The sequence below is a fragment of the Maylandia zebra genome, linkage group LG19 (genome assembly GCF_041146795.1).
Source record: "Maylandia zebra isolate NMK-2024a linkage group LG19, Mzebra_GT3a, whole genome shotgun sequence".
Lineage (NCBI taxonomy): Eukaryota > Metazoa > Chordata > Actinopteri > Cichliformes > Cichlidae > Maylandia > Maylandia zebra.
The window spans coordinates 8,430,305-8,449,153 of NC_135185.1; the positions used below are offsets into that span (position 1 = coordinate 8,430,305).

The window sequence follows — 18,849 nt, forward strand, 5'->3', positions numbered from 1 at the left end:
CGTTCAATTTGCCTGTTGAAAGGAGAGCTTAACTTCTGTCTCGCTAGCTTGCCCTGCGCTCTTCCTTCTGACTATGCGGTCTGTGTTGAGCGCTCAGTGGATCTGCGCTCGACAGTGCAGCCTAGGCGGAGTAGTCGAACACAGATTCACTGAGCGCTCAACACAGACAGCATCGTCAGAAGGAAAATTGATAAAATAAATTACAAATGTTGTATTGTTCATACATATGCGTACCGAACCGAAAGCACTGTATCGAACGGTTCAATATCGATACGAATATCGTTGCACCCCTAATAAACATATATAAATAAAACCACTTTTTTTTACGTTAGCAATTCCTTTTGTGCATAATTTTATATTATTGTTAATAATAAATTAATTAAAGCAACAAAACAACCTGAAGAGCCAGTTGGGAGCCGAAAGAGCCTGGTCTTTTTAGTGAGTCGAACCGAAAGAGCCGGATCTCTAAAAAGAGCCGGAAATCCCATCACTAGGGGAGAGGCGAGCTGGAACAAACCATTTTGGGAGGGGGGGGGGGGGGGGGGGGGGGATTATCTATACTTTTGTTGTTAAAATGTTATGTCTCAACCAAATACTGTATGCTTTTTTTTTTATTTTTAGTAGTGTGTCACACAAACAACAAATATTGTCAAAACAGTAAGAAATATTGGGGGGTGCTTTGATTCATTTTAGCCCCAAAATGGGCTAAAATCGCTGTGATGTTTTATCTGAAATTGTAAAACATCTGAACAATCATGATTCAAAACGGATAATATTCAAATATTAATTTTGAGGAAACTGCACCATGTTTTAGTTTCTTCTTTTCGTTTTGTCTTTTGATGAAATGGAAATGTTAAGTTTCGTTTTTCATTCGTGACCTATAAAAACAGGAAGTGTGCCGCTCTGACCGTGTCAGTGTTAGGGTCATGGAAGCAGTACCACAAGAGCAACGGAGAAAGCGGAACTCTGTAAACATGGGTTTTGGTGAGTATTTTAATACACGTATTACTTTAAAATAACTATACTCATGTGTTTAATGGTGTGACGGTGCCATGATGATAGCTAATGTTAGTGCTGATGTGAGCTTTGATGTTGTGTTTCAGGGACGATCGCTGCTGTTGCAGGGGGAGCAGGTAAGGCTTTGGACGGTCTGTGTGGTCACCGGGGTTCAACCTACCCACGGTATCTCTCTGTTATGTTGATCCACTACCCTGCAGTCAGGAGAAGCGGTCACACAAAGCTGGGTGTCGGCTTGATAAGCTAACCCAGGGCTTGATTGGGGCTGACGCAAGGATGGATTTTGGCAGCATGTAAACAATTTGCCACCAACACGGAAAAGAAAAATGTTAAGGAATAAAGTGAAGTGTAAGAATATAGATTTATTACTGATGCGCATCAGGGAAAGCACTAAAACTTTAGAGTTTTGAAAAACTTTAGTCCGTCCTACTGTCTGCACTCCGAGGTCTGAGGGATTTTCTATGAATAGTGACGCTATTTTCAGAAAACTGAGTAGTTGGCAGGCGTTGTTTCATACCTGCTGATCGTTAATCATAACTTGAACCCTGTGTGCGCCATTGTAATTACAATGTAATTACACACTCTCACACTCTGCTGTGTTCAGTATCTGTATAATGTTTTTAACCTCTTCATATTTTTTGTATAGTTTTCTCTTTCTTTGTAAAATCAGCCCTTGAGCTGCCAGCACGCTTACACTTCCCAACAGCACCAGCCCTTTTACGTGAGCGAGCAGGGTGAACCCTGGATACACTCAGTTTCTTTGATAACAGCTTCATGTGACCACTTATCTGGATCAAATCCAGATAACTGAAAGATACCAGCAACCTTATTTTAACATGTAAAGTGAGCCCAGGATAAGATGTAATCCTGCCTCGTACCTCAGGCCTCTGCTTATATAAAAACGCCATTGTAATTACAATGTGTGCGCCATTGTAATTACAATGGCGCACACAGGGTTATGCTCTGAAATGAAATATAGAGATCGGTATGCATGAAATCACCACCTACTGACCAATACATCATCCAGACAATAGGGTCACTGTTCATAGAAAGTCCCTCAGACCTCTGTGTGTGGACAGTAGGAGGATCTAATGTTTTTGTGTTCGTTTTTCCCTGATGTCATTAATAAATGTAGATCTTTAGATACAACCTTATTGCTTCCAACAGGAAAAATTACATTATTATTGTTGCAATAATACATGATTGTGAAACAGGACAGAAACTTGTACTTGCTGACCTTGATTATAATCATCAGGTTCTCCTGTGCCTCACAGACAGAACTGTGATATTGAATCTTTTAACTTTTCCTGGCTTCAAATAGGCCAGACTTTATTCATATAATGTGTATTTTCCAGTCATGCTGTCCAAAGAGCTTAGAGGGCACAAACATTCATACAGCACTTTTAATACTAAACTACTGTAAAGTACTTTTTTCTCTCTCACACACTCTCACACTCTGCTGTGTTCAGTATCTGTATAATGTTTTTAACCTCTTCATATTTTTTGTATAGTTTTCTCTTTCTTTGTAAAATCAGCCCTTGAGCTGCCAGCACGCTTACACTTCCCAACAGCACCAGCCCTTTTACGTGAGCGAGCAGGGTGAACCCTGGATACACTCAGTTTCTTTGATAACAGCTTCATGTGACCACTTATCTGGATCAAATCCAGATAACTGAAAGATACCAGCAACCTTATTTTAACATGTAAAGTGAGCCCAGGATAAGATGTAATCCTGCCTCGTACCTCAGGCCTCTGCTTATATAAAAACTTTTTACATGGCATATCATTTGTAACAGTCACACTGATGCTGGTGTTCTCGTCCATGTGCAGTCGGTGCAGTGGCCTTGGCTCCTGTTGCTCTGGGGGCCGTAGGTTTCACCTCAGCTGGAATAGCTGCAGGCTCCTACGCTGCAAGCATGATGTCTGCTGCTGCGGTGGCTAATGGAGGCGGAGTGGCAGCAGGAAGTGCAGTGGCTGTTTTACAGTCAGCAGGTAGGCTTGTCTGACTTTACTATAGTCTCATTAATAGTGCTGTACACATTCACTTTATTAGGAACCAAAGCAAAGGTGACCTTTGCTCCTGTTGGTGGTGACCAGTATATGGCTCGTAAAACTCTGGCTACTCAGGGACTGAAATACAAATGACTGATAACATATTTACAAATGATTCAGCTTTAAGTCTATTTACAGACTTAAATGGAGACGGCCTTAGTGTCAATAAGATCAGTTAATTGTTCCAGCCTGTGTTGTGTTACAGGACTAAGCTTGTGGTGCGATTAGACTAAGGACTATAATCCTGCCACACTTTGAACTCTTTTATTATAAAGTGTAGTTTTATTGCCCTTGCACTGAGTATTGTCCACATATACAGACATCACATTTTGGGATGTCTGGACCAAAATACTAAATCTTGCTCTACAAGGGCCTGATATCTGCTTTCGAGGACATTATACTGCCACTGTTCTATCAAAATTTAAAATGAATGTCCTCATATGTGGATCTCATTTTTCTCAGAAACAAAAATTCGGTAAAAAAAAATCTTTGTTTTTAAATTCATCAGGTCCCAATCAACCCAAATAGCAAAGAAAAATTAAAAATGCATGCCATGAAAGAGTTCGGGTCTTAGGAGGTTAAAAGGGACTTGAACATGAGTGTGCAGCTGGCAGAGCCACAGAAAGGACATGTTGCAGTTATGTCAACACTGACCCAGTTCTGATAAGTTTGCCAATAGTTTTGAATCCATGCCGCAAAGAACTGGGGCTGTTTTGAGAATCAAGAACCGTGTATTAGTGTACAAGCCATAGGACATTGTTTAGTTTATGAAATCTGACACCACTGAGGGGGCAGTGATGCCACAATTAGGTAGCAGTCAGTACAGTTAGTTTGATTCCTGATAAAGTTATTGGCAATCTCAGCTGCTTGACTTGGAATATTTGTCCTCATTCCTCCCAAAGGTGCAGCCGGGCTGTCGGGGGCTGCCACTGCGGCTGTGGGCGGTGTTGGAGCTGCTGCAGGAGCAGGACTGAAATGGCTAGGAGGTCTCATTTTCAAGGACAAAGAAGACGATGAAGACGATGAAGACAAAAAGAAGTAAAGTAAAAATTTAAATGATCTCACGTGGAAAATTTTAATGATATTTGTTGGCACAAGATATTAAACAAGAGTGAAGAGTTGTCATTTTTAAAGATGTGCTGTACATTTGTCGCTCTTACAGCTTTGCCACTGATCATTTCAGGTGTAGGAATGGAAACTCGCCATACCCGAGGCTCCCTGAACTGTCCTCACACTTTGCCTGAAGGCTGTGGATTCTGATGGTGTCATTCTGATCATTCCTTTTGTGCCTCTGGGTGACTTTTTCTGTGCACGCTGGTATAATATTAGTGAACTACATATGACTGAAAAGCATGACTGTTTTTAAGCAAGTGTGGATTTTTTTTTCTCCTACATCTTCTAAAATTTGTATCTCAATCAATGATCTAATTGCAGGAAATCCTAATTCTAAAATTCTGAATGGTGTTGTTGCCACTGTCCTCACTAAGATAAAGCTAAACTTTGGTAAGAAAGTCTGGTTAAATTCTTTTAACATTCAGTTATTTGGATTTCCTAAAACCTTCTACCCATTTCCATAATACTGCCTGCAGATCAGCTCAGTGCATCAACTATGAGAAAACTTTCTTTGGAAAATATTGTAAACTGTCTAGAAACTCTTCATTTATTTACTTTAGTCTTTAACAAGAGCATTTTGACCAGTTTCAAACATCTTCACCTCTCTGCACTTCTTTCTGGCAGTAGAATTGTTAAATGTTATTACTCACTACAGTTAGCTAACTATTTATTATTAGCTCAAAATGACAAGTGGTTGAGGTTTTTTTTTTTTTTTTTTTAAGAATCATTGTTTTATGTTTAAAATACTTTGCGAACACTTCATTAAACATAAAACTGCATTTATTTTTTGGCAAATTCTATGTAATATATCAAAAATAAAAGTATTTATTCTGCAGTAATCGGTGTTACATGGATCAGTATTACTGCTGCAGGTGATATTGTTAACTATCAGTGTCTACAATGAGATTAAAAATTAATGAAAAATTAACCAAACAGCTGGTTAAATTTTCTACAAGTGATTTCTCAGAGATGTTGGTCTGAAAGTGCTGATGGAGGCTACAGCTGTTCAACTTGCCTGCCTTATGAAGTCATATATGACAGGGGTTCCCCTCTCCATCATCACAGCTTTTATTACTAATGTGCTAAATAAGTAAAAAAAAAAAAGGTTCATATATCACACGTGTTGGTCCAGGTCTTTACGAAGATAAAACTAATTATGATGATAAATAAGGGTACTTGTTTACTTGCTAATGCTAGCTTTGTTTCCACGCAATACACAACTTGTAACTGATCTCAGGGATTTCCACAACATGGATTTATGCACAAACAATCAGCTACAAGCTGCTGTCCTCTTAGCTTGACAAGATCCAGCCATGATTAACTGGGCACAGATGTTGATTAGGACACCTACCATATATTGATTTCAGTAGCTCTATAATCAAGCAGTGTCAAGTCTACTTTCAGAGACAATAGCCAACTGTGGCCATAGGATGGCAGTGATGTAAAGGATGGACGCAGACAGTCATGAGTACAGCTTTATGACAGAATGCTGTTTGCGCTGAAACAAGAGTGATTGCTTTACTTTGGTATACTTTAACTGATGTCTGTTTTTTTACATTTAACTGGACAAACATTGTTTGCCTTGCTTGGCCTGACATAATACCATGAGACTCTCTTCACAAAGCATTTTATTTACCCATCTTCTGCAAATTCTCCAACAAACAACATTTCCCACTCTTAAGATAATTAAAATTTATCTGAATAGATATTTACTGGCATTTGGCAAAGAAGAGGTACACACAAAGCTAGTGTTAGCTTTCGACAGGAAGGTTTATTCTTCCTCAATAAGATTATTCTAATAATGCTGATAAAACTAGAAACAAAAGCACAGCTCTATTCAGTATTTTCCAATGACGAACACATGTACCAAAAAAACAAAAAACTGCTTTATCACTTTATCACAGCACCTGACTCAGGTAAGGTTTCTGATTAACACTGCTCTCAAATGAGATTATGACTATAATGAAATGACTATGATATTTATTTTCCATTATCTGTTGTGCTTTGTTTAAATGTCAAAAATCACTGGGAAAAGCTTTAAATAATTTATCTTTTATATGTGATTTAAAAACAAATCTGAATTGCAAAACATCTGAACAACCATGCAATATACATAAACGGAAATGTTAAGTTTGTTTTTTCATGTTACCATAGAAATACCGGAAGTGTCTCCGTGGCAGAGTCAGTTGAGACTGTCACTATACGATACGCAAACATAGAAAGCGGAACTCCGTAAACATGGGTTTTGGTGAGTATTTTAATACACGTATTACTTTAAAATAACTATACTCATGTGTTTAATGGTGTGACGGTGCCATGATGATAGCAAATGTTAGTGCTGATGTGAGCTTTGGTGTTGTGTTTCAGGGACGATCGTTGCTGTTGTAGGGGGAGCAGGTAAGGCTTTGGACTGTCTGTATGGTCACCGGGGTTCAACCTACCCACGGTATCTCTCTGTTATGTTGATCCACTACCCTGCAGTCAGGAGAAGCGGTCACACGAAGCTGGCTGTCGGCTTGATAAGCTAACCCTTGATTGGGGGCCTGTGCTTCGTACCGCGCTAAGTGAGTTAGCTGGATGAGATTGTTGACGATTTCGCGTGATCCTGGATCGTTCGGTTCCCCGAAGCCCATCCGGGACTTGCTGTCATAGCAACAGAGCCGTAAGCGTAAACCTGCTGGGGAGCAGGTTTACTTTATGTAAACAGGATTAGATCGCGGCCACACAGGTATGTCCGCGTCATTCATACGAAAGCAACAGCGATATTCCACCACTGTTTCACCATAAATAAATAACATCAATGTAACTAAAGATAATGCAGCACTTGATCCTTTTATTGATGTCACACAGATACATACAGGTCATTCCCTAAAAAAGGGAAATGTACTATTAACATTCTATTACATGTATGTGATTATTACAGATGTAATTCATATTTCAGAGTAGTAATTGTAAATTACTTCGTGTAATCAAGATGAGAGACCACGGCTATAAAAGCGAAGGTGGATTTGGGAAGTCTGTCGCAGTCATATCCTGTCCGTTTACGCGAGCAACCCATTGCGGAAGGTGCAAGATTGATAAGGAGAGTTTTCAGAATTCAGCGTATATTGCGGGACAGACAGGATCCTTTAGCTCAGCGCGACAGTGTGCTCATAGAGAGATATCGATTTTCCCGTGAGGGTATTATTTACTTAACCAACTTGTTGACGAGGGGGTGCAGGACCACCACCTGTCTTTTTTTTGCTCTGCCCTTTTCTTGGTTGCTGTTATGAACAAACAAACAGAGTATTCCAGGGTCTCTTTCCAAGAGACGACAAGCAATATAAGTGATAAATATTACCATTCTGTAGAATATTCTTATATTTCACTTTTACTTGTTCCCATGTTCTAGTGGGTCCTGTTGTGGCTCTAATGTGAAAGGGGATATAATATAACATATTATAATATAATATAATGTAATATAATATTGGATAATATGGTGTGATATGATAAATCTACCCTACCGCCTACTGGTGTTGGCCAGAGGGGCCGATGGCGCGATATGGCAGCCTGGCTTCTGTCAGTCTGCCCCAGGGCAGCTGTGGCTACAACCGTAGCTGCCTCCACCAGTGTGTGAATGTGAGAGTGAATGAATAGTGGCATTGTAAAGCGCTTTGGGTGCCTTGAAAAGCGCTATATCAATCCACTCCATTATTATTGTTATTATTGAATTACTTACGAGTTTGATTTGTCAGCAACTTCCTGCCAGCCCTCTCTCCTTGCTTTTGCAGCCTTTGCAGTGTTCCCTTGCGTTTTAATTAAACTCTGAAACTCCTGAAATCCCTCACTCAAGAGTTCTTGCTCTGCTGCCGAAAAATACCGAGCGCGCTCCTTCGACATTTTCGCCGACCAATCAAAGGGTTGCCGATCAATGTTTCTACTATCGATGCGTAGCCCCTGTTGGGCCACCCAGTGATCTCACATTACTTCATCCAGCTATACTAATCGTCAACAACAGGTGTGTTCGGGGAACCGGAATAGCGAGCTCAGAGTTAGCGCGATGATTTGGTCTTGGATGTTTCATTTGATCTTGGATGTAGTAAGCGACGTACGAAGCACAGGGCCTGGGGCTGACGCTTGACAGGGATTGTTTTTGGCAGCATGTAAACAATTTACCACCAACAGGGAAAAGAAAAATGTTAAGGAATAAAGTGAAGTGTAAGAATATAGATTTATTACTGATGCTCCTCAGGGAAAGCACCAAAACTTTAGAGTCTTTTGAAAAACTTTAGTCCGTCCTACTGTCTGTACACCGAGGTCTGGGGGATCTTCTACGAATAGTGACGCTATTTTCAGAAAACCGATTAGTCAGCAGGCGTTGTTTCATACCTGCTGATCCTTAGTCATAACTTGAACCCTGTGTGCGCCATTGTAACTTATGCTCTCAAATGAAATATAAAGATTATGCATGAAATCACCACCTACTGACCAATACATCATCCAGACAATAGGGTCACTGTTCATAGAAAGTCCCCCAGACCTCTGTGTGTGGACAGTAGGAGGATCTAATGTTTTTGTGTTCGTTTTTCCCTGATGTCATTAATAAATGTAGATCTTTAGATACAACTTTATTACTTTACGTTTTCCTGTTGGAAGCAAATGTTTTACAACATTTTCTTTGTTCTCCAGCAATAATACATGATTGTGAAACAGGACACAAACTTGTACTTGCTGACCTTAATTATAATCATCAGATTCTCCAGTGCCTCAAACACAGAACTGTGATATTGAATCTATAAACTTACACAGCTTTTCTGGCTTCAAATAGGCCAGACTTTATTCATATAATGTGTATTTTCCAGTCATGCTGTCCAAAGTGCTTAGAGGGCACAAACATTCATACAGCACTTTTAATACTAAACTACTGTAAAGTACTTTTTCCTCTCACACTTACACTTGACAACAGCACCAGCCCTTTTACGTGAGCGAGAAGGGTGAACCCTGGATTAACTTAATTTGTTTCATAACAGCTTCATGTGACCACTTATCCAGATTGCCAGTGTTGGGGTAAGTGAATCCAGATAACTGAAAGATACCCTCGATATGCTAAACTTGCTTTAACATTTAAAGCGAGCCCAGGATAAGATGTAATCCTGCCTCGTACCTCAGGCCTCTGCTTATATAAAAACTTTTTACATGGCATATCATTTGTAACAGTCACACTGATGCTGGTGTTCTCGTCCATGTGCAGTAGGTGCAGTGGCCTTGGCTCCTGTTGCTCTGGGGGCCGTAGGTTTCACCTCAGCTGGAATAGCTGCAGGCTCCTACGCTGCAAGCATGATGTCTGCTGCTGCGGTGGCTAATGGAGGCGGAGTGGTAGCTGGAGGCCTGGTGGCTGTTTTACAGTCAGCAGGTAGGCTTGTTGTCTGACTTTACTGTGGTTTCATCAATAGTGCTGTATACATTCACTTTATTAGGAACCTACAGTGGCCCTGAGAGGCAAACGGACCTCAACTTAAGAAAACAGCAGCAATAAGAAAAACGCTGCAAAAGCACACAAAACACAACGGAAATAGGAAAAAACAGATTTCCGAAAGCACAAGGGAAGTGTTTCTGGGGAGACAATAACCCGACGGACGAGTTGCAGGAACCAAAAATATACTAAGAATTGGGCTGGGAGACACTTAAAAGAAGTGGAGCATCTCTCAGTTTTGTGAGGAAAGAAAAGATTAGAGGTAAGTGTGTTAGCCTAACTATTAGCCTAAAAATCCGTCATCAGTATTAGTTTTGTGTGCTTTTGTAGCGTTTTTCTTATTGCTAGTGTTTTCTTAAGTTGCAGTCCGTTTGGCCTCTCAGGGCCACCGTAGGAACCAAAGCAAAGGTGACCCTTGCTCCTGTTGGTGGTGACCAGTATATGTATACTCGGGGACTGAATAATTCAATACAAATGACTGATAACACATTTACAAATGTACACACTGATTCAACTTAAATCAGTTGAATCGTCCCCATTTAAGTCTGTAAACTTAAATGGGGACGGCCTTAGTGTCCTGTGTTGTGTTACAGGACTAAGCTTGTGGTGTGGGGCGATCGTGCCTCAAGAGTTGGCAGTTTGTCTTGTAATCAGAAGGTTGCCAGTTCGAGCCCCGGCTCCAACAGTCTTGGTCGTTGGGCAAGACACTTCACCAATTGCCTACTGGTGGTCAGAGGGCCCGGTTGCGCCAGTGTCTATGTGTGGCTACAATGTAGCTTGCTATCACCAGTGTGTGAATGGGTGGATGACTGAATGTAGTGTAAAGCGCTTTGGGGTCCATAGGGACTAACTAAAGCGCTATACAATTACAGGCCATTTACCAGACCCTTAAAATGACTTTAGTGCCTACAACATGAGTGAGGTATTGGTGTATAAGCCATAGGGCATTTTTTAGTTTATGAAATCTGACACCACTAGGGGGCAGTGATGCCACTATTAGGTGGCAGTCAGTTGTTTTGATTCCTGATAAAGTTAGAAGCAAACTCAGCTGCTTGACTTGATGCAACATATTGAAGCTGTGAATATTTTCCCTCCTCCCTCTTGAAGGTGCAGCTGGGCTGCCGGGGGCTGCCACTGCAGCTGTGGGCGGTGTTGGAGCTGCTGCAGGAGCAGGACTGAAATTGCTGGCAGGTGTCATACGGAAATAAAAAATGTAAATAATCTCACATGGCAAATTCTAATGATATTTTGTTGCCACTGCTCTTCCTACTAATGAGCATTGTTGTGATGTCAGAAATATGAGTGATACATTTTTTAACTGTTTCAGTGAATGAGTGAAAGTGTTTCTGCAGTCAGTGTTTCTGTGCACCAAAGAGTAATTCCACAAATTCAGAGTGTTGTAAAAATTTCAGGATTTAACGAAATTTTTTGGTCATACCACGTTACTGAAGTGTTTAAACTAAAGAGTGTTCTAGTGTTTATTCATTCAAGGTTCAAAATAAAGGAAGATATTAAACCAGAGTGAAGAGTTATCATTTTTGAAGATGTGCTGTACATTTGTCGTTCTTACATCTTTGCCACTGATTATTTCAGGTGTAGGAATGGAAACTCACTAAACCCTTTCCTTCCTTCTCTAAGCAATATTTTACTTTGTTGAAAGATCTAAATAAGAGTAACTGAAATTAACTTAATTAAAATGCATTTCAAAGTGTCTGCTGGCTCCAGTGTTTTTAAAATTTGTAATGGTACAAAAGATTATTTAAAGATTTAATCCTCACACAATAAACCTCACACAATCTTTCCCCCCCCCCCTTTTTTTTAAGGATGTGCAGATGTTTTTTTTAATGTTCTACACTAAAATTTTCATATCAATTGATTACTTTATTGTAGGAAATTGTAGTTCTAAATTTCAGAATGGTGTTAATGCCTTTGTCTTCACTAAGGTGAGTCTGATTTATTTATTTTTTAGCTTTCAGGTGCTCGTGTTTTGATTTCTTAAAGCCTTGCACCCGTTTCCATAATCTTACCTGCAGATGAGCTCAGTGCATGTATTATGAGGAGTCTTTCTGTGGAGATTATTGTAAACTTTCTGGAAACTGAGGCATTCGTGGGCTCTATAACTCATTCTACTTTCTTTGCTTTCCCTGTTTTGTATTTTGCATTTTTGCATAGCACTGGGTGAAGCTGGTATTTGATCCCCTACAACCCAGTCAGAATTTTGGCACATTTTCTGGACTTTTATGGAGTGGTTGATATTCTGCATTACATTATGATGTTTAAAATAAAAACAACTATGCTTTTATTTTGCATGGATTTTTATTTTCACATTAAATTCAGAAAATTTCTTCGTATCAGTCTTGGGTTCAGATCAAACAGCTTCATGCTCTACAATGATACCTAAAAATGATGCATTCAAAATAGCAGTAATCTTAATCCACCATATATTTAACTTAATTTTCAAATTTTGCTTTAAGCTGAGTGTCTGACGTTTCTAAAATGATGCTTCATTTGAGATCTGTCACATGACTAAACATCTGGTATTTGTTCATAGTGTAAATCTTAACGTGTTCCAGTCTGGTTACAAATGGTTGAGAGCAGCCAACCCACTGTTCCTCCAGCACCAGCAACACCTCCAATGCCAGCTCCCGTCAGACCTCCCATACCTACAGTGAGATTATAGACGCCATCAACTGTTTGTTATTCATGTGTAAAGCTTTTATGCTATTCTTTTTGATGCTTCTCTGTATGATTTGCATTATCTGTTTTATATATTTAAATATGTAAGCAATTTTCTTTGCAACATCTAAATAATATTGTTTAAATAATTTACTAATTAAATCAAAATATCTGGTTTACCCCAGGACTGCAGGGTTGCTATGAGACCTCCTGCTGCAACTCCTCCTCCATTAGCAACTGCAAAATATGACATCAGTTTGGCAGCAATGGAGCCTGCTGCTATTCCAGCTGGAGTGAACCCAGTGCAGCCAGAATGGCTGGAGCCAGAGCCACAGTGCCAGCACCTCCTGAATATTATTTTACATATATATTGGAAAGATTTTCAAATAAGAAGTAACAAGAACCAACCTTAGTTACAAAAAGTTTATTGTGAAATGTAAATAAAAACAGAAGACAGTGATGTGGTCCTGCCATGAAATTTAAAATGAGCTAATGTTATTTCTTGAAATAGTAACATGTTTTAGTTGTTCAACTGTAAATAAAGTTTATGTTTATAAGACTTGCATTGCATTGTGGGTTGCGTGAAAGCGGTGAATCACGTCATCTGACAGCTTACCTCTGACTATAACGACTCCCTTGAAAGACAAAGAGTGAACAAAATCGCGCATGGAGTAAGAAATTCATTAAATTACACTGCATGAAAAATAATTAATAACATAAACAGTAAAATATGAAGGATTTACATATTCCTTCCCAGCCCATGATCTGTCCACATTCAGATGATACAGAGAGTGTATCCGTAGTTATGCCCAGATATCCACAGTGCAGTGGTATATTTTGTCCAGTGCATCCCCCCCTGCCTTTTTATAATTATTGATAGAAGTTTCACTTTCATTTCTTAGTAAATGATACTAACTGCCCACACGTGAACAGCAGCACCGGACAAAATACACCACTGCACTGTGTGGGGTCGCAATTTCAAGAGGTTGTGTGAGCAATTCCTCAGGTTAGAAGAAGGTTGATTTCAGCTCCCAAATTCCAATTAAAGTCAAAAACCACAAAAATCACAGGAGAAGAGCAGAGGTCTATGCCAGTTGTTTTATTCAACAGTGAAGTTCAGCAAAAAGAAGGAAAAGCAAAAGCTCCCCTAGGGTGTTTGCCGTAGGCGCATGCAGGTTGGGACCAACCCCAATGGACAGACAGCAGGGAAAAGCCCTGATGACTCTTCTGTCCCCTTCTTATGGGCCAGTAACCCCACCTCCTGCTGCTGGGTAACTTTCCACTTGTCCTCCAGCCAAAAACAGCAGAGCAGGGTCAGGTACCGACCAAGATACAGGCAGGGGCCAGTCAGGACTCTGGCTAAGGGCCGTCTGCAGAGGGGCACCCTTTGATTAACCCTTTGCTTTGCCTTATCACAGTTGGTCACATCATGGTCAAAAGTCACACATTAACATACATCAGCAAGTGGCATAATCTTATGACATTACTTCTGACTGCAGACAGGTGTTGATTTTGCTACATGCGAACAAATATCTGATGATGTTTATTGCAGATATGCAGTATACACGTCATTCAAAAAATCCACAACAACTATGCTGCTTCTGGGTAAAAATATTATCATTGTATTAGTATTTAGTTACTTGTATTTTCCTACCATAGACAATAGTAGAGACATACATTTGAATAGCCCATAAAGTCCATACAAGCTCTGCATAATAACCTGTCTTTTGTTCATTTATAGTTCAGGCAAAATCACAGAAATACACCACTTAATGTGTGAAAGCATAATAAATGGATGGATGGATGTCAACCCCCTGAGATCCAACCTCAGAATCACTTTCACTTCCCAAGAAACAACAGCTGACCCTCACACTTGTATATAAGGCACAGTCGAGTCTTAGGCTCCTCATCCTGTGTGAGATAATGGGTCTAAGTGAGTACAGCTGCCTTTTTCACATCGTCTATAGCTACATCATATAAGCTCATGATTATAGCGTCACAAAAAATGTCTAAATAATTACAGCTGGGCTGAGGTAAGATGTTTTTTTCTTTCTTTCCTGTGTTTCAGTGACAGATGTCTTCTAATGATACTGCCTAAGGGAAGCATGTATAATGTAAACAGAATTGGTCCTAGCACTGAACCCTGTGGAACTCCATAATTAACCTCAGTGTGTGAAGAGGACTCTCCATTTACATGAACAAACTGGAGTCTATTAGATAGATATGATACAAACCACTGCAGTGCAGTACCTGTAATACCTACAGCATGTTCTAATCGCTCTAATAGGATATTATGGTCGACAGTATCGAATGCTGCACTGAGGTCTAGCAGGACAAGCACAGAGATGAGTCCACTGTCAGAGGCCATAAGAAGATCATTTGTAACCTTCACTGAAGCTGTTTCTGTGCTGTGATGAGCTCTGAAACCTGACTGAAACTCTTCAAATAAACCATTCCTCTGCAGATGATCTGTTAGCTGTTTGACAACCACTCTTTCAAGGATTTTTGATATGAAAGGAAGGTTGGAGATTGGCCTATAATTAGCTAAGACTGCTGGGTCTAGAGATGGCTTTTTGAGTAAAGGTTTAACTACAGCTAGCTTGAAGGCCTGTGGTACATAGCCGATCATTAGAGATAGGTTGATCATATTTAAGATCGAAGAATTAATTAATGGCAGGACTTCTTTGAGCAGTTTTGTAGGAATGGGGTCTAAAAGACACGTTGATGGCTTGGAGGAAGTAATTATTGAAGTTAACTCAGAAAGATCAATTGGAGAAAAAGAGTCTAACTTAACATTAATGGTACTAAGAGTAGCTGTAGATAATATTACATCTGTGGGATGATTATTGGTAATTTTTTCTCTAATGATGAAAATTTTATTTGTGAAGAAGTTCATGAAGTCATTACTAGTTAACGTTAAAGGGATGGTTGGCTCAAAAGAGCTCTGACTTTTTGTCAGCCTGGCTACAGTGCTGAAGAGAAACCTGGGGTTGTTCTTATTTTCTTCAATCAGTGATGAATAGTAAGATGTTCTGGCTTTGCGGAGGGCTTTCTTATAAAGCAGCAAACTATTTCTCCAGGCTAAATGATGATCCTCTAAATTTGTGACACGCCATTTCCTCTCCAGATTACGAGTCATCTGCTTTAGGGTACGTGTTTCAGAATTATACCACGGAGTCAGGTACTTCTGATTAGAGACCTTAGTTTTCACAGGAGCTACAGTATCCAGAGTCGTACGTAGTGAGGAGGTGAAATTATTAACAAGATAATCGACTTCTGTTGGGGTAGCGTTCAGATAGCTGCTCTGCTCTGTGTTGGTACAGGGCATTGAAGATGATAACAGTGGGTGGATTATATTCTTAAACTTAGTTACAGCGCTTTCAGAAAGACATCTACTTTGATAAAGTCTACTCTCCACCGCTGTGTAATCAATTATTGTAAATGTAAATGTTATCAGGAAATGATCAGACAGGAGAGGGTTTTCAGGAAACACTGTTAAATGTTCAGTTTCTATGCCATATGTTAAAACAAGATCTAGAGTGTGATTAAAGTGGTGGGTGGGTTCTTTTACATGTGGCGAGACGAGGATGGGGTATAAAGTAAATACTCTTTGTAGTTTTAAAAAGACAACGCCACCCTGGGAATTTCACCCAGAGAATACTGAAAGTAACACTAAATCACCAGAAAGGCACTTAGGTTCGCTATACTCAGTCCAGAGACGAGGTTCAATGATCAACAAATTGACAATTTATTAATAATTATTTAAAACACCATATAAAAGCACAATCATAAATATTCAAGTACAAATATGCTTAAAAAGGTATTCAGAGCTGAGGCTTACCAGTGGAGGGGCAGGGATGCCACACACAAACTAAAGAAAGAAAACACACCCAAAACACAAGTGCAACACACTACACTCACACTAATAAACTAAACAAGGCAGGTGTGTACACTCAAGGGATCCCACCACCAAGGCACCCTAGTCTCCTCCACGTCGGCACTCCGCATCTGAATAAAAAGAAACAAAGAAAATTTTAATATATTACAACAAACTAATGTGTAGCACCGGGGGATAACCCAACTGCAGGACCACACTGGTGATCTACAGCTAGAAAAAGGGCCTCCCACCAGTGGTGTAACAAAAATCCAAACTACAAATCAAAAGCAATAAAACAACATACAATCTGAATAAAACTCTAAAATCTGGAGCAAACGGAATCACCGTACTGCTCCAACTTGCCGTCCACACGACGATAAGTTAACAGTCAATCAATATGCACGCCAGCTGACTCCGATAACCGGCATGCATATGGCCGTTGTCCACGCCGACGTCCACTGTAAAAGCTGACAGCAGCAGGGAAAGAATTCTCACAACGGGAACAGACGGTAAAAGCACAGCAAGGCAAAACAGCAGCACTTCAGTTCACGTAACTTGGCGCAAAACTAAGGCCCACACTTCCTGCGAAACATAATAAATAATTACTATAAAAGAACAATAGAAGGCAGAGAGCGTAACAAAAGTTAATTACGTACCAAGTAAGCCGGGTCACAGAACGTAAGCAGAATAGCTCAGAGGAGGCTTCTATAGCTACGACCAGCCGCGATGGAGACTTTAGAGGAGTAACCCACAAACGATCTCTACCACCCCGAGGAAGTCAGGTGACCAAAAAGGAGATCACAGGCAAGCAATGCAGAGACACTCAAATGGCCACTATTTATACCAGCGCCCCCTAATGGGCCAGGCTGAAAGTGGGTTGGACCGAGGGATAACATTCATCCTGCCACATACATTTTGAGAGAAACCAATTGAGTCTAATAACAGATTAAATGCCATGTTGAGGCTGTCATTTTTAGCATCTACATGGATGTTAAAATCACCCACAATAATTATTTTATCTGAGCTCAGAACTAAATCAGATAAAAAGTCTGAGAAATCAGACAGAAACTCTGTGTAAGGCCCAGGTGGACGATAGATGATAACAAGTAAGACTGGTTTCTGAGTTTTACAGCTGGGGTGGACGAGGCTAAGCATCAGGCTTTCAAATGAATTAAAAGTCTGTCTTGGTCTTTCATTAATTAATAGGCTGGTGTGAAAAATTGCTGCCACACCGCCCCCCCCCCCCCGGCCTGTGCTTCGAGATTTCTGGTAGTTAGAATGACTCGGGGGTGTTGATTCATTTAAACTAACATAATCATCCTGCTGCAACCAGGTTTCTGTAAGGCAGAGTAAATCAATTTGTTGATCAATTATTAAGTCATGTACTAACAGAGACTTGGAGGAGAGAGACCTAATATTTAATAATCCACATTTCACTGTTTTACTCTTTAGTTAGGATGTGGATACTGTATTGTTCTTTCTTTGTAATTGTTTATGTTTAAGTTGTTTGTTGATGGATTCAAAAAGATGAAAACCGTTCTTCCTCATGTCTATGCAATTGTTAGATCCCTAGGGGTTATGCCAAGTTTCCTACCCTTTTGTTACACTGCGGTAGAAAGTCAGCACCTATTTTCCATTTGTACTTCAGAGCCACTTCTGCAGCACTGAATGTTAAATTACAGGTGCGTAACACAAAAAGAATTCCCTGAAACCGCTGCAGGGCTAGTAAACAGCTTTGTCTTCTTTTTAAACAGCACTCAAACAAGAAGGAGCAGAAGAGAAACAGCAGCAATCATGTACCCATCATGGACATTTTATAGCACACTTTTTAGAACCAGAGCAAACCAACCAAAAGAACTAGAATATAATTTTACTGTATATTCAACACAAGCGTTCACACTGCTGCTTTTAATTTCCTTGGGTGTAACATCACTTTAACATCTCACCTGACTGGTGTCAACAGGGGTGGGAATAAAGGAGGCCTGAGAGAGGAACTGGGTGGTTCCCAGCAGATCACGGACCCCATCGTGGTCCCTCTTGTACTCCTTCACAGGCTCTACATGCATCTTCTCTTTGGGCAACAGTGCTTCATAACACGGAGAGTAACTGGCAGGTGGCAAGAACTTGAAATCTCCATGGCGACCGCCCAGCAGGAACCGGACCCTGTGATGATGACAGTAAAAGGCAGTAAATAACTTCAGCTAACATCCGTCTACATCTCTGGCATTACATAATATCAGGCTTGCAGTAGAGACTTAAATGTTCTTCTTTGGTTATTTTTATTTTTTTATTTCAATGTTTACTGGTATGCTGTTGGGATAAAATGTAAGATAAAGCATAACACATCACATAAATTTAAACCAAATATAACTTCATTTGATAGGAAAACATTTTAAGAAATGGTTTCAGGTTTATTTTTCCCCTTTTGGTATGACCTGTTCTGTCTCATTAAGATAAAAATTAAGATACCAGGAAGCTGCAGCACAGTAACAAAATTACTTTAATTTGGTGCTATGCCATTGGTTTTTGTGTGAACCTACAAAAGTTCATAAGGTGCAAATTCATCAAGAGCCTCAGCAAAAACACAATTATAAATGCAGAGCCTTACTTTACACCTGCAGAGAAACTGACTACAGGGAAGAAGAACCCGTCTGTGTTGAAG

General features: G+C 40.0%; 3 protein-coding genes and 1 long non-coding RNA gene across 6 annotated transcripts; 2 read left to right on the forward strand and 2 right to left on the reverse strand.

Annotated features, from left to right (window-relative positions):
* Nucleotides 1–898: 898 nt before the first annotated feature.
* Nucleotides 899–4,580, forward strand: LOC101464712 (interferon alpha-inducible protein 27-like protein 1). Of its 3 annotated transcripts, none has more exons than XM_076877416.1 (5): nt 899–984; nt 1,104–1,133; nt 2,848–3,009; nt 3,972–4,112; nt 4,253–4,580. In XM_076877416.1, exons 1-4 carry the CDS (start codon nt 927–929, stop codon nt 4,109–4,111), a joined length of 390 nt encoding a protein of 129 aa, XP_076733531.1. In that variant the 5' UTR covers nt 899–926; the 3' UTR covers nt 4,112; nt 4,253–4,580. The 3 variants fall into 3 exon arrangements, with proteins under 3 accessions (XP_076733531.1, XP_004554873.2, XP_076733530.1); XM_004554816.4 differs by having other exon boundaries at nt 3,972–4,107; nt 4,232–4,580; XM_076877415.1 differs by having other exon boundaries at nt 3,972–4,107.
* A 1,705-nt stretch (nt 4,581–6,285) lies between these two features.
* Nucleotides 6,286–11,155, forward strand: LOC101465192 (interferon alpha-inducible protein 27, mitochondrial). Its single transcript, XM_004554818.2, has 4 exons — nt 6,286–6,430; nt 6,550–6,579; nt 9,413–9,574; nt 10,742–11,155. The coding sequence occupies exons 1-4, from the start codon at nt 6,421–6,423 to the stop codon at nt 10,840–10,842; spliced, it is 303 nt and encodes a 100-aa protein (XP_004554875.1). The 5' UTR covers nt 6,286–6,420; the 3' UTR covers nt 10,843–11,155.
* Nucleotides 11,156–11,937: 782 nt separating this feature from the next.
* Nucleotides 11,938–13,152, reverse strand: LOC143413935 (interferon alpha-inducible protein 27-like protein 1). Its single transcript, XM_076877417.1, has 4 exons — nt 13,054–13,152; nt 12,927–12,945; nt 12,491–12,657; nt 11,938–12,297 (listed from the first exon to the last, which is right to left on the reverse strand). The coding sequence occupies exons 1-4, from the start codon at nt 13,070–13,072 to the stop codon at nt 12,194–12,196; spliced, it is 309 nt and encodes a 102-aa protein (XP_076733532.1). The 5' UTR covers nt 13,073–13,152; the 3' UTR covers nt 11,938–12,193.
* Nucleotides 13,153–13,394: 242 nt separating this feature from the next.
* LOC143413936 (uncharacterized) lies at nt 13,395–17,087 on the reverse strand. The gene is made up of 3 exons (XR_013094494.1): nt 16,844–17,087; nt 16,538–16,769; nt 13,395–16,318 (listed from the first exon to the last, which is right to left on the reverse strand). It is a non-coding gene; the product is annotated as an uncharacterized LOC143413936 (long non-coding RNA).
* Between the last annotated feature and the right edge of the window lie 1,762 nt (nt 17,088–18,849).

What these genes read in the sequence shown, in the direction of transcription:
- LOC143413935 (XM_076877417.1), bottom strand. An exon ending in AGCAACCCTGCAGTCCTGGG is followed by an intron (nt 12,298 to 12,490) that starts GTAAACCAGATA and finishes ATCTCACTGTAG; the next exon opens with GTATGGGAGGTCTGACGGGA.
- LOC101464712 (XM_004554816.4), top strand. Translation starts at nt 927, where the DNA reads ATGGAAGCAGTACCACAAGAGCAACGGAGAAAGCGGAACTCTGTAAAC. An exon ending in GGCTGTTTTACAGTCAGCAG is followed by an intron (nt 3,010 to 3,971) that starts GTAGGCTTGTCT and finishes TTCCTCCCAAAG; the next exon opens with GTGCAGCCGGGCTGTCGGGG. An exon ending in GACGATGAAGACAAAAAGAA is followed by an intron (nt 4,108 to 4,231) that starts GTAAAGTAAAAA and finishes TCGCTCTTACAG; the next exon opens with CTTTGCCACTGATCATTTCA.
- LOC101465192 (XM_004554818.2), top strand. An exon ending in TGCTGTTGTAGGGGGAGCAG is followed by an intron (nt 6,580 to 9,412) that starts GTAAGGCTTTGG and finishes GTCCATGTGCAG; the next exon opens with TAGGTGCAGTGGCCTTGGCT. An exon ending in GGCTGTTTTACAGTCAGCAG is followed by an intron (nt 9,575 to 10,741) that starts GTAGGCTTGTTG and finishes TCCCTCTTGAAG; the next exon opens with GTGCAGCTGGGCTGCCGGGG.